This window comes from Leucoraja erinacea, chromosome 12 (genome assembly GCF_028641065.1).
Source record: "Leucoraja erinacea ecotype New England chromosome 12, Leri_hhj_1, whole genome shotgun sequence".
Lineage (NCBI taxonomy): Eukaryota > Metazoa > Chordata > Chondrichthyes > Rajiformes > Rajidae > Leucoraja > Leucoraja erinaceus.
In genome coordinates this window covers 13,406,030-13,426,610 of record NC_073388.1, presented here as the reverse complement: position 1 = coordinate 13,426,610, position 20,581 = coordinate 13,406,030, and the positions used below count along the sequence as shown (strand labels likewise).

The 20,581-nt window shown below is 44.2% G+C and overlaps 1 protein-coding gene across 1 annotated transcript in view; it reads right to left on the bottom strand.

Moving 5' to 3' along the window:
- Positions 1 to 3,380: 3,380 nt before the first annotated feature.
- LOC129702075 (synaptotagmin-like protein 2) overlaps positions 3,381 to 20,581 on the bottom strand; it is a 29,248-nt gene continuing 12,047 nt past the window's right edge. The window contains exons 7-10 of the mRNA XM_055643619.1: positions 17,685 to 17,763; positions 8,337 to 8,436; positions 6,543 to 6,748; positions 3,381 to 3,583 (exon numbers count right to left, since the gene is read on the bottom strand). Coding sequence (XP_055499594.1) covers positions 3,438 to 3,583; positions 6,543 to 6,748; positions 8,337 to 8,436; positions 17,685 to 17,763 — 531 coding nt within the window. The 3' untranslated portion in view covers positions 3,381 to 3,437. The remainder of the gene's footprint in view (positions 3,584 to 6,542; positions 6,749 to 8,336; positions 8,437 to 17,684; positions 17,764 to 20,581) is intronic.

The following is a 20,581-nucleotide window of genomic DNA, read 5'->3' as shown; positions in this document are numbered from 1 at the left end:
AATCCCCCACTCGCCTCTATCCATCTATCACTGGGCAGCTTGCCAGGCTTTGCCCCAACCCCCCACCCCTCTCCTCCAACTGTCTCTCCCCTACTCCGTCAGTCTGAAGAATAGTTCTAAACTGAAACACTGTTGGTCCATTTCCCTCCACAGATGCTGCCTGACCCACTTAGTTCCTCCAGCATTTTGTGTTTGAGGATCAGTAATGAGTCTGATATATGCTAGGACAATAGCTTCTAACCTTGGGGGATCACAAAGGGGAAGAAAATGGACTCATAAAGGCACTTGACACATTTTGATGCATATTTGTGGACAGGTTAGAGTAACATAAAAATTCCGGTGTTCAAATAGCGTCATGCTAAGGAAAAGGTTAGAAACTGCTGCACGAGACTCTTTTACGAATGTTTATTTATCCGGCATCAGCAAAAAATGTTGGTAGCACACTGTGGAATGTGGATGGTGGTCTAAAATAAAATAACAGAACTAATACCAAATGAGGCCAGGAATTATAACAAGGATGGCAACTAGAAGCAAGTTTGATTTATTATATCAGTGATAAATCCACATTTTATAATACAGGTACTTACATTACATGGAAATGTTTGATTTTATAGTTGCAAAATTTAGTTTGAAACAACTTTCAGAAAGTCAGCACACACAAAAACCGTGCCATTTAGTTCTTTCTTTGCATCCATACTGAAATAATATTGTAATCCAAAATTTCATTTTGCATGTTTTTAATTCGAAAGCAGCGCTATTCACGACAGCTGAGTTGCCTACTCGACTCTATTGATATGAAGTGATTTTGCATAATAAAGTTACCCTCAACCTAGGTCAGAGCCAATTAAACCGTCTTTTCCTTTCATGTCAGTAATAGCTAATAATTAAGTACCAGCTACCAGTCATAGAATATATTACAATATGTAAACATTTAAATGCAAACTATGCCAGAAAATAGCAGCAACAAAACCAAGTTGAACAGAATGTTTCAATGTTATTAATGAGGTGATGGTATAAAGTCTCAACTTATCTCTCCAGGGTCTCTCTACTTAGAATTTTTTTCTCTCCCCCCCCCCCCCCCCCCCCCCCTCCACCCACCCCAGGGGAGGGACAGATGTTTTTTTTCACCAGGAACATGTGGTCCATTTATAAATAGAACGATAAATAACTACTCGATCCATCAACCAGCATGTCATAGAGAACATTGTGACACAGGAGCTCGCTCCTATGATCACTTGTGGGTTGGTAATTCCTTGACCAAAGGTCCATATATAACAACTATTAGCAAGTTTGGGAGGTAGCGGGAGGAGTAAGGGGAGGAATTCATAAATATTGTCCTTGTGGGCAGTGCATGTTGCTTTGGCATTTCTCCCATTTCAGTTCGGATTTATAGTTTAAAGCCATTCCACGAGACGTTCCAACCACAGTGTTAAATTAGCCAAATTATACATAACAATTAGCCAGTATCAGTACATTTAAAGCGGTTTGTGGTTCTTAAAAAAGGAAGCATTTCATATTTAAATTCCTGTACTTGGCCAAAGGGTTGTCGCCAAAATGGAACAGAGAGAAAAAAATAATTAAATCCTGAATTGAACAATAATACAAGGCATACAGCAATACAGGGATAGTTTGGCAGCTACATTCCTCTCATAAGTGACAGCCTTGCCTGCCCCAAGGTGCAGCCAAATCTTTCTAACCCACTTTAGTCAGATGCATGTTATGACTTGAGAACTACCTGCACTGTGATCCTTTCCCATGGCAGTCTTTCACAAAGCACTTATTTTCTTCTAAACTACAAGTACAAGCGCGTCTCAAGAGGAAATAAGAAGAATGTTTGGACTTTGTGCAAAAGCCGATTTACTGAGAGTGCACCTCTGTTATTTACAAATCCCCTCACTTAAAAAGGAAGAATCAGCTCGTCTTCAGAAGCTGATTAAAAAAACCCATGTACAAATGGTAGAATCTTTTAGAACAAAGTAGATATAAACATTATCCTTAACTATACTAATGATTTACCTGGGTCAGCAAAACTGTATCCAGTCCAGTATCTACCTGCAGATCATCATTTTTCTATTTATTAACTCTGCTTAACATTTCATTAGTCTGTTCATAGCCCATTTAACTGCTTACTGTTGCCCGAGCTGTGATTTAGTGTTTCCGCTCTGGATTTGTGGTCTGGTCAGAAAATATTTTATCAAAAGGAAATAATGACTAAGTGCTTCATTGAGTTATTTGCTCTCCACTCTTATATTCTGGGTGACATATTTGAGACCAGGCACTCAGTGTGATGGGAGATTCTAGGCAAAGACACACGTTGATCATTCTTTGCTCCATAATGTTAGTGTTTACCTGAGAGTGCCCTTCAATAAGATAGAAGAAACAATGAACTGCAGATCCTGATTAATACACAAAAGGACACAAAGTACTAAAGTAACTCAGCTACTCAGGCAACATCTCTGGAGAACATGGATAGGTGATATGTATGAAGGAACTGCAGATGCTGGTTTAAACCGAAGATAGACACAAAAAGCTGGAGTTACTCAGCGGGACAGGCAGCATCTCTGGAGAGGAGGAATGGTAACATTTCGGGTCGAGACCCTTCTTCAGATGGATAGGTGATGTTTATTTTGGACTTTAGATACGGCACAGAAACAGGCTCTTCAGCCCACCGAGTCCGTACCGACCGGCGATCGACCCGTATACTATACATGGGGGACAATTTACAATTACAGAAGCCAAATTAATCTAAAAAACCTGCATGTCCTTGGAGTGTGTGATGAAACCGGAGCACCTGGAGAAAACCCATGTAGTCACAGGGAGAACGTACAAACTCCGTACAGACAGCAGCTGTAGTCAGGATTGAACCGGGATCTCTGTCGCTGTAAGGCAGCAACTCTACCGCTGCGCCACTGTGCTGCTGTGTATTCTGAAGAAGGTTCTCCACATGAAACGTCACCTATCCATGTTCCCCTGAGATGCTGCCTGACCTGCTGAGTTACTCCAGCACATTATGGCCTTCAGTAAGATTGCACGGGGAATCACAGAGAAATGTTTTAGGACAGCAGTAACTCAAACCAACAGCCTACATGCTACGATGCTTCCAGTGTGATTGTGAGATGGCTTTTCAGCAGAGAGAGGCCCAACTGGTGAAATGCATTAAATAATGAGTAAGGAGAAAGTTCCTGAGAAAATACCTATTGAAATATTGCAATAACAGGGAGAATGAAACGGAGCATTTTAATGGGTTTCCGTAAATAGAATTTAAGGTTCAAGTATAAACGGGGAATATATTCAGTCATATCAGAAGGAAAATATATTGCAAATTTCTCATGATTCATGTTATTGAACCCACTAAGTGCAACATCAGTATTTAATATGTGTTTTGTTTTGGCAATTAAGACCCTAAAATGTCTTTTTTTTTTGCACAAAGTGCTCTTTCATTTAAGCTTCTTGCCACCGAGTCGAGACCGAAGTGCCAACGAGCCTGGGATCCACTCGTTTGGGTTGGACATCATTTCTTGCCAGAGAGCCGCCTCTTCTTCGGTAGAGTCCATCCATTCCACTGGGATCCCATAACTATATCCTGCAAAACAGGAGCACGTGGTGAAGGTCTGCTCACCTCACTGGCCAGATACGTCCACTAAAACATCAACTTTTACAATGAATGCTTGTCCCATCACCAGGATCATATCAAGCAAGCTCACACACAGCACCATTCTTCATTTGATTAGTACGGGTGTCAGGGGTTATGGGGCAAAGACAGGAGAATGGGGTTGAGAGGGAAAAATAGGTAAGCCATGATTGAATGGCGAAGTACACATGATGGGGCGAATGGCCTAATTCTGCTCCTATCACTTATGAACTCCATTTGAGGTCACAATCTCATGACTAATGCGAGTAGTGAAAGTAGGGCCCACTTACAACTCTAAGCTGTGCTCTGAAGAATATCCCGAGAACATTTTTACCCAGGGTAGGGGAATCAAAAACTAGAGGGTAAAGGTTTAAGGTGAGAGGGGCAAGATTTAATAGGAACCCGAGGGGCAACTTTTTCACTCAGAGGGGGGGAGGTGTATGGAACGAGTTGCCAGAGGAGTAATTGAGGCAGGTACTATTGTAACATTTAAGAAACATTTAGACAGGTGCATGATAGGATATGTTGAGAGGCATATGGGCCAAATGCAGGCAGGTAGGACTACTGTAGTCAGGGCATGTTGGTATTGGTTGATGGCCAATAGTCCATCCATTATTGTCACCTATACTTCCCCTCTACTAAGCCTGCTCTTATTTCAAGAATGGCAAGTCTAGTTATCCAGGAGTAGCAAAAAAAAAAATGTTAGTTTAGTTTAGTGTAGAGATACAGCACAGAAACAAGCCCTTTGGCCCACAGAGTCTGCACCGACCAGTCATCCCCACACACTAATACTATCCTACATACACTAGCCACAATTTACAATTTTGTTTACAGCCAATTAGCCTACAAACCTGAACGTCTTTGGAGTGTGGGAGGAGACCTGAGCACCTGGAGAAAACCCACACAGGTCACGGGGAGAACGTACAAACTCCGTACAGAGAGCACCCATAGTCAGGATCGAACCCGGGTCTCTGCTGCTGTGAGGCAGCAACTCTACCGCTGCGCCACCGTGCCAACTGAATATAATTTAATATAATATAATTTTATAGATAATGGCTCAGGAGAGTCTTTTTGAAATGAATTGTTATTTGTGGAATGATCGACAAAATGGTAATGGTTTTTTCGAACAATATGGGATGGCAATGTGGAATTATTCTGGATTTCTGCAGTTCTGGCAAATCAGCATTCTGTGCATACCACCCACTGATGAAAGGAATCTGCAGCGGTCATGCTGCGATCCATCAATAGATGGCAGTGTAGTCACTAGATGGCATTAACACAGCGCAATAAATCTCGACTCCATTAGACAATTAAAATACAAAGGAGCTGCAGGACAAACATGAATACTTTTGTATAAAATGTGCATGTACAAGCCAAGAAATTATAAATGCACTTTTCTTGGGAAACATTGACATTAAAATTTGAAGGTTTACTATCATCAACCGCACATGATGAATTAGCAATACATGTTCAGAAATTCTAACAACAGGGCCATGCACATTTTCAAGATAGCAAACATGCCATCTGAATCTCTGTTCTATGGAAAGGCTTGTTGCCACCGTCATACTAGACCTGGACTGTGTCTGGGCTTGGGTGGGAAGATCCATCTGCCTATCAAACCCAACCCCTCTCCCCCGCCCCCCCCACCCCCCCGTGTTCACCTATTACCTGCCTTGCTTGGTCCTGCCCCTCCTCTCGGCTAAGTTTCTTCCCCACACCCCTCACTTCCCCAACAATCAGCCTGAAGAAGGGTCCCAAACAAAAACGTGACCTATCCACGTTCTCCAGAGATGCTGCCTGTCCCGCTGAGAGTCTTGCCATAGAGGGAGTACAGAGAAGGTTCACCAGACTGATTCCTGGGATGGCAGGACTTTCATATGAAGAAAGACTGGATAGACTCGGCTTGTACTCGCTAGAATTTAGAAGATTGAGGCGGGATCTTATAGAAACTTACAAAATTCTTACGGGGTTGGACAGGCTAGATGCAGGAAGATTATTTCCGATGTTGGGGAAATCCAGAACAAGGGGTCACAGTTTAAGGATAAGCGGGAAGTATTTTAGGACCGAGATGAGAAAATCATTTTTTACACAGAGAGTGGTGACTCTGTGGATTTCTCTGCCACAGAAGGCAGTTGAGGCCAGTTCATTGGCTATATTTAAGAGGGAGTTAAATGTGGCCCTTGTGGCTAAAGGGATCATGGGGTATGGAGCGAAGGCAGGTATGGGATACTGAGTTGGATGATCATCCATGATCATATTGAATGGCGGTGCAGGCTCGAAGGGCCGAATGGCCTACTCCTGCACCTATTTTCTATGTTTCTATGTTACTGCAGCATTTTGTCTTTTTTTTTTAAAACACTGAAGTGGGGTCCTGACCCAAAGTGTCACCTGTCAATTCTGTCAACAGATACTGCCTGACTGGTTGAGTTACTCCAACACTTCAACTTTTTTGACACTGTGGAAGGGTCCCGATCCGAAGTATCACCTGCCATTCCCTCCACAGATGCTGCCTGACCCGCTGAATTACTCTAGCACTTTGTGTCCTTGTTTTTGGTGGGAAGAGATGCTTTAAAGCCTGGCTTGGTACAAATGAGATGGTGGGACAGGTATAAAACTCAACACTGGTCCTTGTGAATGAATGCTGGAGAGTGGTGGCTGTGTGGAATGAGCTTCCACTGAAGGTGGTGGAGGCAGGTTCGTTTTTATCATTTAAAAATAAATTGGATAGTTATATGGACGGGAAAGGAATGGAGGGTTATGGTCTGAGCGCAGGTATATGGGACTAGGGGAGAATACGTGTTCGGCACGGACTAGAAAGGTCGAGATGGCCTGTTTCCGTGCTGTAATTGTTATATGGTTATATGCTGAGAGATAGGGATAGTGAATGGATGGTGGTGAAATCAATATTTACCTGTACCAAGACCCAGCCGGAGTCCACCGAGAAATTGATTGCTCAGTTTCTCATGGTCCCAGACGGTCAGCTCCACACAAGCTTCCTTGAGATCCTCCGTTCTGAAGCCATCGTATACAATGGTGTGGTTGTAAGTTGGATTGATGTCCTTCTTCACTATCCGGGTCTTCTGGTAGCTCTTCTTACTTGTGTCAGGCAGCACGTAACTAGGAGAGAGGCAATTGAATAACATTAACCAAATACCACCAGGCAGCATCGTGGGGCAGCGGTAGAGTTGCTGCCTTAAGGCATAGATAGACAGATTCTTGATTAGAACGAGTGTCAAGGGTTATGGGGAGAAGGCAGGAAAATGGGATTATGAGGCAGAGATCAGCCGTGATTGAATGGCAGAGTAGACTTGATGGGCCTAATTCTACTCCCATAACTTGTGAACTTGTGAACATACAGCACCAGAGACCCGGGTTTGTTTCTGACGATGGGGACTGCCTATATGGAGTTTGTACAGGTATAAACATGCATGCAGGTACAGCAGGCAGTGAAAAAAGCGAATATAACACGAGGAATCAAATATAGGTGCAAAGAGGTCCTTCTGCAGCTGTACTGAGCCCTAGTGAGACCACACCTGGAGTATTGTGTGCAGTTTTGGTCCCCTAATTTGAGGAAGGACATTCTTGCTATTGAGGGAGTGCAACGTAGGATTTACAAGGTTAATTCCCGGGATGGCGGGACTGTCGTATGTTGAGAGAATGGAGCAGCTGGGCTTGTACACTTTGGAGTTTAAAAGGATGAGAGGGTATCTCATTGAAACATATAAGATTGTAAAGGGCTTGGACATGCTAGAGGCAGGAAACATGTTCCCGATGTTGGGGGAGTCCAGAACCAGGGGCCACAGTTAAAAAATAAGGAGTAAGCCATTTAGAACAGAGACGAGGAAACACTTTTTCCTCACAGAGAGTGGTGAGTCTGTGGAATTCTCTGCCTCAGAGGGCGGTGGAGGCAGGTTCTCTGGATGCTTTCAAGAGAGAGCTAGATAGGGCTCTTAAAAATAGCGGAGTCAGGGGATAAGGGGAGAAGGCAGGAACGGGGTACTGATCGGGAATGATCAGCCATGATCACATTGAATGGCGGCGCTGGCTCGAAGGGCCGAATGACCTACTCCTGCACCTATTGTCTATTGTATGTTCACCCTGTGACCACTTGGGTTTTCTCCGGGTGCTCCGGTTTCCTCCCACATTCCAAAGACGTGCAGGTTTACACGTTAATTGGCTTCTGTAATTTGGCCCTAGTGTGTAGGATAGAACCAGTGTCCGGAGATCGCTGGTTGGCATGGTCTGTGGGCTGAAGGGCCTGTTTCCACGCTATATCTCTAAACTAACACACACAAATCACTCTGGAATTTGAAGACAGAACCTCACACTCTTTCCAATTGAACAAAGAATCAAAGGATAGCAGGGTACATTGAGTATATGTTACATGGATTAAAGCTTAAAATAGGTTAAAAAATTCCAACTAATCTATATTTGTAGGCATTTAAGTAGCAGCAACACAAGCAGCAAAATACAAAGTGCTAGAGTAACTCAACAGGTCAGGCAGCATCTGTGGAGGGCATGGACAGGCACGTTTATGTCGGGACCCTTCCTCGTTCAGGTCGTTTGAAGAAGGGTCCCAACCCTTCCATTCATGACCTGTCACTTATCCAATCCCTCCACAGATGCTGCCTGACCTGCTGAGTTGCTCCAGCACTTTGTCTTTCAAGTAGCACTGCGATGATAGTGGACATAACCGTTGAAATACCATTTCACAAATGAGTCCACTCCGGATGATCGCAGCTGCAACAGGTCCCTGGCATTTTTCATCCAGATATGAACCTCCCCAGTAGGTGGGTCACCAGTGCCTTAATAAACAACAACAAAAAAACTAAAACCAATCTCTTCAATGCAAATTCTAATTTGTTAAACATCCTGAAAATTAAAGCTACACGAGGAGGAAGTGAAAATGCATGCCAACGTATCCCTAGCCTTCTACCTTGATCAGTCCAAATTCCTCATCGATCAACCAGAACAGGATTCTGGACAAAATGTATGTTTTCCTAGATCACGGGTCACACCTTAACTGGAGGGGACCAACATTCTGGCAGGCAGGTTTGTCAGTGCTACACGTGTGGGATTAAACTAAATAGCAGGGGGAGCGGTTGACAAATTGGGAGTATAAGGATGGAGTTAACGGGGAAGTGAATACAGGAAAAGTTACAAAAGACACCCAAATTAGTGGGAAGAAAAGTTCGAAAAGGGATAAGGGAGTAAGGCCAAGGGCAATAGTGAGAGGGGAGGTGAATACCAAAGCTAAAGTGTTGTATATGAATGTGCGAAGTATAAGAAATAAAGTGGACGAGCTTGAGGCTCAGTTGGAGATTGGCAAGTATGATGTTGTGGGAATTACAGAGGCATGGCTGCAAGAGGACCAGGGCTGGGAACTGAATATTCAGGGATATATTCAGGGATATTCAGGGATCGAAAAGACAGACAGGTGGGCAGAAGGGTTGGGGTAGCTCCGTTAGTAAGGAATGAAATTCAGTCTCATGCAAGGGGTGACATTGAAACGGGAGATGTAGAGTCAGTATGGATAGATCTGAGGAATTGTAAGGGTAAAAAAAGACCATAATGGGGGTTATCTACAAGCCACCAAACGACAGCCTGGATATAGGGTGCAAGTTGAATCAAGAGTTAAAATTGTTATTTAATAAAGGTAATGCTACGGTGGTTATGGGAAATTTCAGCAGACTGGGAAAGGGAGTTTGTGGAGTGCCTCCGTGATGGATTGTTAGAGCAGCTTGTGCTGGAGTCTACCAGGGAGAAGGCAATTCTGGATTTAGTGCTGTGTAATGAACTGGATTTGATAAAGGGAACTCAAGGTAAAGGAACCATTAGGAGGTAGTGACCATAATATTATAAGATTTAATATACAATTAAAGAGGGAGAAGGGAAAATCGGAAGTGTCAGTATTACAGTTGAGCAAAGGGGACTATGGAGCTAAGGAGCTGGCCATAGTTGACTCGAAAGAGACTCTAGTAGGAATGGCAGTGGAACAACAATGGGGGGGATTTCTGGGAACAATACAGAAGGTACAGTATCAGTTCATTCCAAAGAGGAAGAAAGATTCTAAGGGGAGTAAGAGGTGACTGTGGCTGACAAGGGAAGTCAAGGACAGTATAAAAATAAAAGAGAAAAAGTATAACATAACAATAATGAGCAGGAAGCCAGAGGATTCATCGAGGGGATTTATCACAGTCGCTGCCTCAAAAAGGCTGGCAGTATCATCAAAGACCCACACCATCCTGGCCACACACTCATCTCCCTGCTACCTTCAGGTAGAAGGTACAGGAGCCTGAAGAGGCAACAACCAGGTTCAAGATAGCTACTTCCCCACAGCCATCAGGCTATTAAACCTGGCTCAGACAAAACTCTGATTATTAATAACCCTTTATCTGTTATTTGCACTTTATCATTTTTTTTATTCATGTGTGTATATATTTATATAATGGTATATGGACTACACTGATCTGTTTTGTAGTAAATGCCTATGTTATGTGTGCTGAAGCAAAGCAAGAATCTCATTGTCCTCTCAGGGACACATGACAATAAACTCACTTGAACTTGAGGATTGGGAAACTTTTAAAGAACAACAGAAGATAACTAAAAAGGCAATAGGGGAGGAAACAAAAGGTGCAAAGGTAAGTTAGCCAAGAATATAAAGGAGGATAGTAAAAGCTTATTTAGGTATGTGAAGAGGAAAAAAATAGTTAAGCCAAATGTGGGTTCCTCGAAGACAGAAACAGGTGAATTTATTATGGGGAACAAGGAAATGGCAGATGAGTTGAACAGGTACTTCGGATCTGTCTTCACTAAGGAGACACAAACAAACTCCCAGATGTACTAGTGGCCAGAGGACCTAGGGTGATGAAGGAACTGAAGGAAATTGACATTATGCAGGAAATGGTGTTGGGTAGACTGATAGGGCTGAAGGCTGATAAATCCCCAGGGCCTGGTGGTCTGCATTGCAGGGTAATTAAGGAGGTGGTTTTTGAAATCGTGGATGCATTGGTGATCATTTTCCAATGTTCTATAGATTCAGGATCAGTTCCTGTGGATTGGAGGGTAGCTAATGTTATCCTACTTTTTAAGAAAGGATGGAGAGAAAACGGAATTATGGACCAGTTAGCCTGACATCGGTGGTGGGGAAGATGCTGGAGTCATTTATAAAAGATGAAATGGGCTTGGAGACACTGGAATTCAGAAAACATTTGGATCGGTCCGAGTCAGCATGGATTTATCAAGGGGAAATCATGCTTGACTAATCTTCTGGAATTTTATTAGGATGTAACTAGGAAAATGGACAAGGGAGAGCCAGTGGATGCAGTGTACCTGGACTTTCAGCAAGCATTTGATAAGGTCCCACATAGGAGATTAGTGGGCAAAATTAGAACACATGGTATAGGGGGTAGAGTACTGGGATGGAGAGAAAATGGCCAGGAAACAAAGAGTAGGGATTAACGAGTCCCTTTCAGAATGGCAGGCAGTGACTAGTAGAGTACCACAAAGCTGGGTGGCAGTGTGAACTGTGAGGAGGATGCTATGAGGATGCAGGGTAACTTGGACAGGTTGGATGAGTGAGCAGATGCATTGCAGATGCAGTTTAATGTGGATAAATGTGAGGTTATCCAATTTGGTGGCAAGAACAGGAAGGCAGATTATTATCTGAATGGTGTCAAATTAGGAAAATGGGAAGTACGAGATCTGGGTGTCCTTGTACATCAGTCACTAAAAGTCAGCATGCAGGTACAGCGGCAGTGAAGAAAGCTAGTGGCATGTTGGTCTTCATAACAAGAGGAGTTGAGTATAGGAGCAAAGAGGTCCTTCTGCAGTTGTACATGGCCCTGGTGAGACCACACCTGGAGTATTGTGTGCAGTTTTGTCTCCAGATTTGAGGAAGGACATTCTTACTATTGAGGGAGTGCAGCGTAGGTTCACGAGGTTAATTCCAGGGATGGTTGGACTGTCATATGTTGAAAGAAAGGAGTGGCTGGGCTTGTATACACTGGAATTTAGAAGGATGAGTGGGATCTTATTGAAACATATAAGATTATTAAGGGATTGGACATGCTAGAGGAAGGAAACATGTTCCCGATGTTGGGGGAGTGCAGAACCAGTGGCCACAGTTTAAGTATAAGGGGTAGGACATTTAGAACGGAGATGAGGAAATACTTTTTCACCCCGAGAGTTGTGAATCTGTGGAATTCTCTGCCTCAGAAGGCAGTGGAGGCCGGTTCTCTGGATGCTTTCAAGGGAGAGTTAGTTAGAGCTCTTAAAGATAGCGGAGTCAAGGAATATGGTGAGAAGGAATATGGTGAGGGGGGGGGGGGGGGGGGGGGGGGGGGGGGGGGGGTACTGATTGTGGATGATCAGCCATGATCAAAGTGAATGGCGGTGCTGGCTCGAAGGGCCGAATGGCCTACTCCTGCACCTGTTGTCTATTAACACTGATACTGATACAATACAAAAAGTGCTGGAAGAATTCAGCAGGTCAGACACCATCAGTGGAGGAGAATGGACAGGTGACGGTTCGGGTTGGGACCCTTATTCACACTGATTGTAGCAGGGGTGGGAATAAAGCTGGAAAAGAGAAGTGGGGGCAGCACAACAGATAAGTGATAAATGGATGCATGTGAAGAGGATTGGATTGACAAATGGGTGGAATAAGTATCAAAGGCTAGAGGTGGAAAGGAGACAAAAGTCCTAACAAGTCTGTGCAGGTTCATGGAGCAATCCATTACACTACAGAGCTGCCAACTCTCACGCATTTCGCCCAATTCTCACGCTCTCACGCTGATCACAAATTTCTCACACTCTATCAAGTGCTTGTGTGTGCGTCTGTTGACAACACTGCAGCACTCTTATTCTCTGTTATTCTCACTTGACCTCTCACCTACAAACCATGTCCCCATGCAAATTCACATTGACAAACACAGCCCGGGCAGTGAATGAGTGTCACCCAGCACAGCAAGTAAGGCCATGTCTTGCTCCCGGCAGCAGTTGGAATTTAAGGATTTGTGGGAAGCAGCTGACATGAGCGGGGCCGGCGAGCGGCAGGAGAGGTACATGGGCCACGGAACCAGGGGGGCTGGGGTGGCTGCAGCACCCCCACTTTTTTGGTTAGACATGTTTCAATATATCCGGCTTTGGACGAGGCGCTGCTGTGTTCTGAGCAACCTGGTCGTGGGTGTGGAGAGCCGGGGCGGAGGGAGGGATGGAAGAAAAAGCAGCGGCATGGGCAGATGCGGACGGGGAGCGGGGCTGGCGAGTGTTTGCCGGGCTGGCGAGTCGCTCGCTGCAGCTCCGGCCATGGAGCAGCCTCAGTGCAAGAGTCCCAGGCTGTCAGAGGCGTCGGAAGCATTGCGCTGCTGCCGTGAGAGTCTCTGCGCTAAATTCGCCCTGGTGACCGGCGTGGACCAGGCTGCGGCTCGGTGCACCTTGGAGGACAACCAGTGGCTGCTGAAAGTAGGCACCAAGCGCTGGGTAGAAGCGGTGGGAGATAGTGGCCTTCAAATGGGGGTGGTTGGAGAAAGCATCCTGCTTGCCTGCTAGATTTTCACTTACTGTAACTGAAGGAAAATGTTCCCGATGTTGGGGGAGTTCAGAATCAGGGCTCACAGTTTAAGAATAAGGGGTAGGCCATTTCGGACTGAGATGAGGACAAATTTTCTTCATCCAGAGAGTTGTGAATCTGTGGAATTCTCTGCCACAGAAGGCAGTGGAGGCCAATTCACGATGTTTTCAAGAGAGAGTTACATTTTGCTCTTGGGGCTAGCGAAATCAGGGGAGATGTCTGGATCCCAATGCTCAGCTTTTCATTTCGGAGTTGGCTAATGTTATTGATTTGTAATTAGCCTGATTTGTAATTAGTTGACAAAACCTTAATTTATTAATCCAGTATATCCAGGGGAATGGGATAAGTGTAATATTAAAATGGCATGCAAGGTGCCAGGCTGCCTAGCACGTCACACAGCCCCGATAACCCATTATTTCCTTCAGTTAAATATTGGGAAGGTAGCACTATTGTCATTTGCCACTCAACTATTATGTTTGGTTACCTCACTGACTATTTCTAACCCCCTCAACCCCCAAATTCCTTTGACAGGTTGAATAGAAATGTCCCCAATCTCATTGTATTAATAATTGAACACGTAGATGAACATCCTCAAGGAGTGAAATCAGATGGAAACTGATTCAGATGTGATGTTTAAGAGCTTGTTCAAAGAAGGGGCATATTTTAAAGGAGTTACAGAGATACTTGCAGGGGAATGTGTGAGGAGGCTATTATTTGTCTTTAGTTTTAGCTTGAACCAGGACATCTGAAGATTCAAAGTTTAATATAGTAATTGTGCTAATACTGACTCCAACCAACCACATAATGAATATCATCCATTCCGGAGGTTTTATTTTTCTGATGCCATTTAAACTTCACATGGATTTCAAGCACTTCCATGTAAAACTAATTGGGAATGGGGAGCATTGGAACAAACATTTGTTCTCGGTACATATTAACTGTAATATAATAATGTATGCATGTTGGTAGGTGCAATCAAAACAAAGACATGTTTATCATTGATGGGTTATGAATACCACAGAAAATATTATGTATTGTCAAGATCACATTAAATAGAATATTATTGCGTAAATATATATTGATATTTGACTTTGCATTTCGGAAAAGTCCCAACTGAGAGGAAGACAGCAAAATACTGAAAATATTGGTGGTGAAAATGACTTCAGGACAGTTTGTTGAGAAAATGAAGGAAATGGTAACAGAATACATACAGCTGAGCAAGTATAATTTTATGGATGAGAAATTGTATTCAACCAATTGTTGACTTCTTTGACAAAGTAACTAGCATGTTAGATAACAAGGAACCTAATGGATGTAGCAAATTTTGTCTGTGAAGTGCCCCACAAAAGATTCCCGCATTAGATAAGTACCTGTGTACTTGAATGTAACAGGTTAAGTCCAGGGGGTCAGATATGGGGCTTTATGTGTGGGCCAGATATATTGTCAGTGGAGAGGGGCTAGGAGCAAGGCCAAGTGTGCATCCAGAGTCAAGGTCTGGAATAGTACTAGATGTGCAGTCAAAGCTGGGACAATGGGAGCGTCCAGCACAGGAAACCTAAGCAGGTAAGCAGCTATGATCAGGGTAGAATAGGGGGCCAGGTGCATGGCTGGACTCAGGATCAGGAATGAGAGAAGGTATGCAACTGGAGTCAGGGTCAGGACTAGTACCAGGTGCGCAGTGGGACCCAGGTTGGTCAACAAGGGCCAAGTGCTTGATTATAATCTGATTTCCATACATGAATACACTAAGATCATTCATGTGCTGCACCTGTTGATCAGAGCCTGGGCTCAACTGTGGAATGTAATTAGGAATGTAAATTAGCCAAACTTTATTCATAGCTAATCCAATTTAAAGCATAAATATTGCATTCAAATGTAAATTAAAAGACTCGCACCAAAAGTATGCACCAGATTGCACAATTTCAAGCTGAAAAATGCAAAAGCTCCGTACCATGGGAAGGCCATGGGAGGGGGGACAACATTAAATAGAATATTATTGCTTAAATATATATATTGATTGGTCTCTCGTAATTTCTCACTCCCAACTCTCACCCAATGTTGGCAGCCCTGACACTCAGGGCTCTCACTTAATTTTTTTCCCCTGTTGCCAGCCGGGCAACCTAGGCAGCTTTTTAGATTGCCAAATGACAGTTTAGGTGGTCATTTAAGACGGTTTGCATGACGCGTGCAATAATGTGCTCGGACGAAGTGCGTAGTTACCAGCCGGAATTATGCTCAATGAAGCATTCACATATTATTTTTGCTTCAAATAAAGTGACAAAATAAACATATTCACCAATCAAGACATGATTATATACCACAATGACATGCAGCAAAATTATAATACAGTATCTCAACTCTTTTTACACATTGTAATTAATACAATTTCTATTAGTTCTTTCCACTTCCAAACAAAAACGTGGTTGGATTATTCAGCGTATGATCAACCTGTGTCAATAAATCCTGGACCATGGTAACATATATGCTTAACCATGCACACTACAGATTGATGCAAGCAGGTTTCTGTGAAGGACTGAAAATTACCAAGACATGGCCATAGCATGGGTCGTTATTGCTATTGGCACAGAAACACTCTCGCTTACCACATAATTTATCCACAACAAAATATACAGGTTGCAAGGAAATTTCTAAAGGCATTTTATGATAATAGCTGTCGAGACAGACTATACCCATCTGACAGGTTAAACATTACACTAACTGACAAGAGATGGCCAAAGGACATAAATGCAGCAAATGTTCTTTTGGTAATATGTTTAAAGGTGTCAAAATGCCACATTACCGGACATTCAGATTCGATGTACGTGTTGTGAACAGCAATACGATACCCAGTTTGTACGCACCACATTTAAAAATAATTATTGATAAACGCTGTTTCCATCATTTCCACTTCAGAATTAACGTTATCGAGACCCTTCTTCAGACTGTTCCCCCCATTCTTTTTTAATGGGGGATCAGTACAGGATAGATGGGGGGGGTGGAGGGATCAGTACAGGATGAATGGGCAGGGGAGGGTCAGTACAGTGTGGATCGGAGGGTCTGTGCAGGATGAATGGGGGGTTCAGTACAGGGTGAATGGGAGGGATCAGTAAAAGATGAATGGGATATCAGTAAAAGACGAATGGGGGATCAGTAAAAGATGAAAGGGGGATCAGTATAGGATGAATGGGAGAATCAGTATAGGATGAATGGGGGAATCAGTATAGGATGAATGGGGGGTTCAGTATAGGATGATTGGGGGAATCAGTATAGGATGAATGGGGGGATCAGTATAGGATGAATGGGAAAAAAATCAGTATAGGATGAATGGGGGAATCAGTATAGGATGAATGGGGGAATCAGTATAGGATGAATGGAGGAATCAGTATAGGATGAATGGGGGAATCAGTATAGGATGAATGAGGGGATCAGTACATGATGGATGGTGAGGATCGGTGCAGGGTAAATGGAGGGTGGGTCAGTATGGGATGAATGGGCGGATCCGTGCAGGATGAATGGAGATGAAGTACAGGATGGATAGGAAGGGGGGTAAGTACAGGATGTGTAGAAGTTTTATGCAAGAACCAAGTTTTATGTTTCTATGAACCACATTTCTAATTCTAACTGGAACACGAGGGGTGAATTTCCCACGGGAAATTCTCGTACTAAGAGACTGGGAAAAGGGTGCAAAACTTGGGCAACCTAATCCGCGAGTTCTGGCGAGTTTTCCCTCGACTCACACTCGCAGCATGGTCGACACAAGGTCGTAGGAGGTCTTCGTAACTCTCCTTCATGCTTGATAGTGGTCCCCGTGTCGCTAGGTCGCGGCGTATTTTTCAACATGTTGAAAAATGCCCGCAAGTAAAAAAGGTGGCCATGGAAAAAATTGATACTTTTTTTACTCGTAGGTTTAGTTGTAGTAGGTAGGCATGTTAGTCGTAGGTAATCGAGGGTAGTCGAAGGTAGTCGTGGATAGTCTTCATCATGGTCAAAGGGAGGTCGAAGGAGGTCTCTTCACTCTCCACTATTCGGTGTCCGATTTTCCCGGAGTTAGTCGTAGCTAGTCGAAGCTAGTCTTCAACATAGTCGAAGGAGGTCAAAGGAGGTCTTCTACGTAGTTGATGGAGGTCTTCAGCATAACATTTTTTCAAACTCTCCTAAACTCTTCTAAACTTGCCAACTAGGTCACCCAAGTGGGACAGCCCCTTTAGCCTATGTTTAGCTACACTGTGCTGTTCTTTTCTGCATCTGCACACCTGGCCTGCAAGTCAAGAACAATCATTGGGTGTGAGTCATGTTTGCAGAAAAGGTGGGAAAGCTTCTTGTGGGCAATAGGAAGCCAGAACAGAGAGATTTCTTGGTAAAACGGGGATGAAAGATTACAGGTGGAAAATATGATAACAAAAGACAATAGTGAGTCAGCTGGATAATGTGGAATTGACGCGGTTGAGTAAAAGAAAATTCATTCAGGTTTATGTTTACCGAGGGTGCCAACTGGGATGTACTTGATAGCGAGGTTTATTTCTCCCCTGTGGTCCACTCCGTCTCCCACTGCCGGAATCTGCAAAAGACAGTTTGAAAAAATGGTCAATAATTAGCTCAGTCAAGTCGTTCCTCACTTGGGAAATGGAGGTAATATCCAAAAGTTAGAACACAATTAATTTTCATTTCATGTAACACAAGACATTATGGTATCTGTTGACAAAATCCCCAACCTCATCAACATTTTATTTAGTCTGCATAAGACCGTGCCACTGCCCGCAAATTCTCTCTTTTCATTTCCCCTTTCAATGCTACTATTGAGTCTTGCTTTACTACTCTGTTAGCAGTACATTCCAGAGCCTAGTCACTTGCTGTGCAAAAGTTTATCCTTATGTTGTTTTTTCTCTTGCCAATCACCTTTATTCTATGGTTAAGAAGGAACTGCAGATGCTGGAAAAATCGAAGGTAGAAAAAAATGCTGGAGGAACTCGGAGGGTGAGGCAGCATCTATGGAGCGAAGGAATGGTCTGAATGAGGGTCTCGACCCGAAACATCACCTATTCCTTCGCTCCATAGATGCTGTCTCACCCGCTGAGTTTCTCCAGCATTTTTGTCTCCCTTTTATTCTATGGTTCAAGTCAAGTCAAGTCAAGTTTATATGTCACATACACATACGAGATGTGTAGTGAAATGAAAGTGGCAATGCTCGCGGACTTTTGTGCAAAAGACAAACAACCAAACAAACTATAAACACAAACATAACACATATATTCTTTCACATAATAAATAATGGAAGGAAAAACGTTCAGTAGAGTTAGTCCCTGGTGAGATAGGCGTTTACAGTCCGAATGGCCTCTGGGAAGAAACTGCTTCTCAACCTCTCCGTTCTCACTGCATGGCATTTGCCTGACCGTAGCAGCTGGAACAGTCCATTGCAGGGGTGGACGGGGTCTCTCATGATATCGTTGGCTCTGGAGTTGCACCTCCTGATGTATAGTTCCTGCAGGGGGGCAAGTGAAGTTCCCATAGTGCGTTCGGCCGAACGCACTACTCTCTGCAGAGCCTTCTTGTCCTTGGCAGAGCAATTCCCAAACCAGATGGTAATGTTCCCGGACAAGATGCTTTCCACCGCCGCTGCGTAGAAGCACTGGAGGATCCTCGGAGACACTCTGAATTTCCTCAATTGCCTGAGGTGGTAAAGGCGCTGCCTTGCCTTACTCACGAGTGCTGAGGCGTGTGATGCCCATGTCATATCCTCGGAGATGTGGACTCCCAGATATTTTAAAACAGTTCACCCTATCCACGGGATCCCCATTTATCCTCAATGGAGTGTACGTCCTCTGATGATGTGCCCTCCTAAAGTCCATGATCAGCTCCTTCGTTTTTTGATGTTCAAGAGGAGGCTGTTATCCTGGCACCAGAGTGCTAGATCAGCCACCTCCTCCCGGTAGGCCTTCTCGTTGTTGTCTGAGATCAGGCCCACCACCACAGTGTCATCAGCAAACTTAATTATTGAGTTGGAGCTGAACCTAGCCACACAGTCATGTGTGTACAGGGAGTACAATAGGGGGCTGAGGACGCAACCCTGGGGCGATCCTGTGCTCAGGGTGAGGGAATTCGATGTATTCCCTCCCATCTTGACTACCTGGGGCCTGGCGGTGAGAAAGTCCAGGACCCAGGCACACAGGGAGGTGTTGAGCCCCAATTCCAGTAGCTTCCCGGCCAGTCTGGTGGGGACCATCGTGTTGAAGGCTGAACTGTAGTCTGTGAACAGCATCCTCACGTAACCCCCTTCTGGCTGTCCAGATGGGAGAGAGTGGTGTGCAAGACCTGGGAGACCGCATCGTCCGTGGACCTGTTCGGACGGTATGCGAACTGCAATGGGTCCATGTTCCGAGGGAGGAAGACGCAGATGTGTTTCTTCACCAGCCTCTCAAAGCATTTCATGACTACCGAGGTAAGGGCCACCGGACGGTAGTCATTCAGACAGGCTGGGGAGGCATTTTATGGTACCGGTACAATGATGGGTTTTTTGAAGCAGGCAGGGACCACGGACTTGTCCAGGGAGAGGTTGAATAATGTAGTGAGCACTGGAGCTAGCTGCGTAGCACAAGACTTGAGTACAGGACTTGAGTTTCACACAATAGGACACAGATAGTCTGTATCGTTGCTCACATGATTTTAAATATTTTATTGGATCCCGTCTCAAATTAAGTGCCAGAACAACTCAGCTGGTCAGGCAGGATCTCTGGAGGCCATGCATAAGCAATGTCTCATAAGTTCATAAGTTCTAGGAGCAGAATGAGGCCATTCGGCCCATCAAGTCTACTCTGCCGTTTGATCATGGCCGATCTATCTTCCCCTCTCAACCCCATTCTCCTGCCTTCAGCCCATAACCCCCGACACCCTTACTGATCAAGAATCTGTCAATCTCCGCATTAAAACTATCCATTGACTTGGCCTCCACAGCCGTCTGTGGCAATGAATTCCACTGATTTGCCAACCTGAGTTTCAGGTCTAGACATATTCTGAGACTCTGAAGAAGTGTCCAAGCCCAATGTGCCACCTATCCCATGTCCTCCAGAAATGCTGCCCAACTGGCTGAGTTACTCCAACACTTGTGTTTCACTCAAGATTCCAACATCTGCTGTTCCTTGTGTCTCATGTCTCACCTTACTTTGTTTCAGAATCAGAACCCCAGGTTCCCCAGTCTGTCCTCATAGCTAATGCCCCTCATCGTTCAAGTTCACCCCTTGCACAATCTCTTCAACGCCTTAGCATTTCTCTGATGTGGTAAGAATTTACAGTAAATCCAAGAGCTTTTATTGTCATTTGCACTGGGAAAAGAACATTTATATTCTTATTTGGTGCAGCATTACATGCACATTTAATGAAAA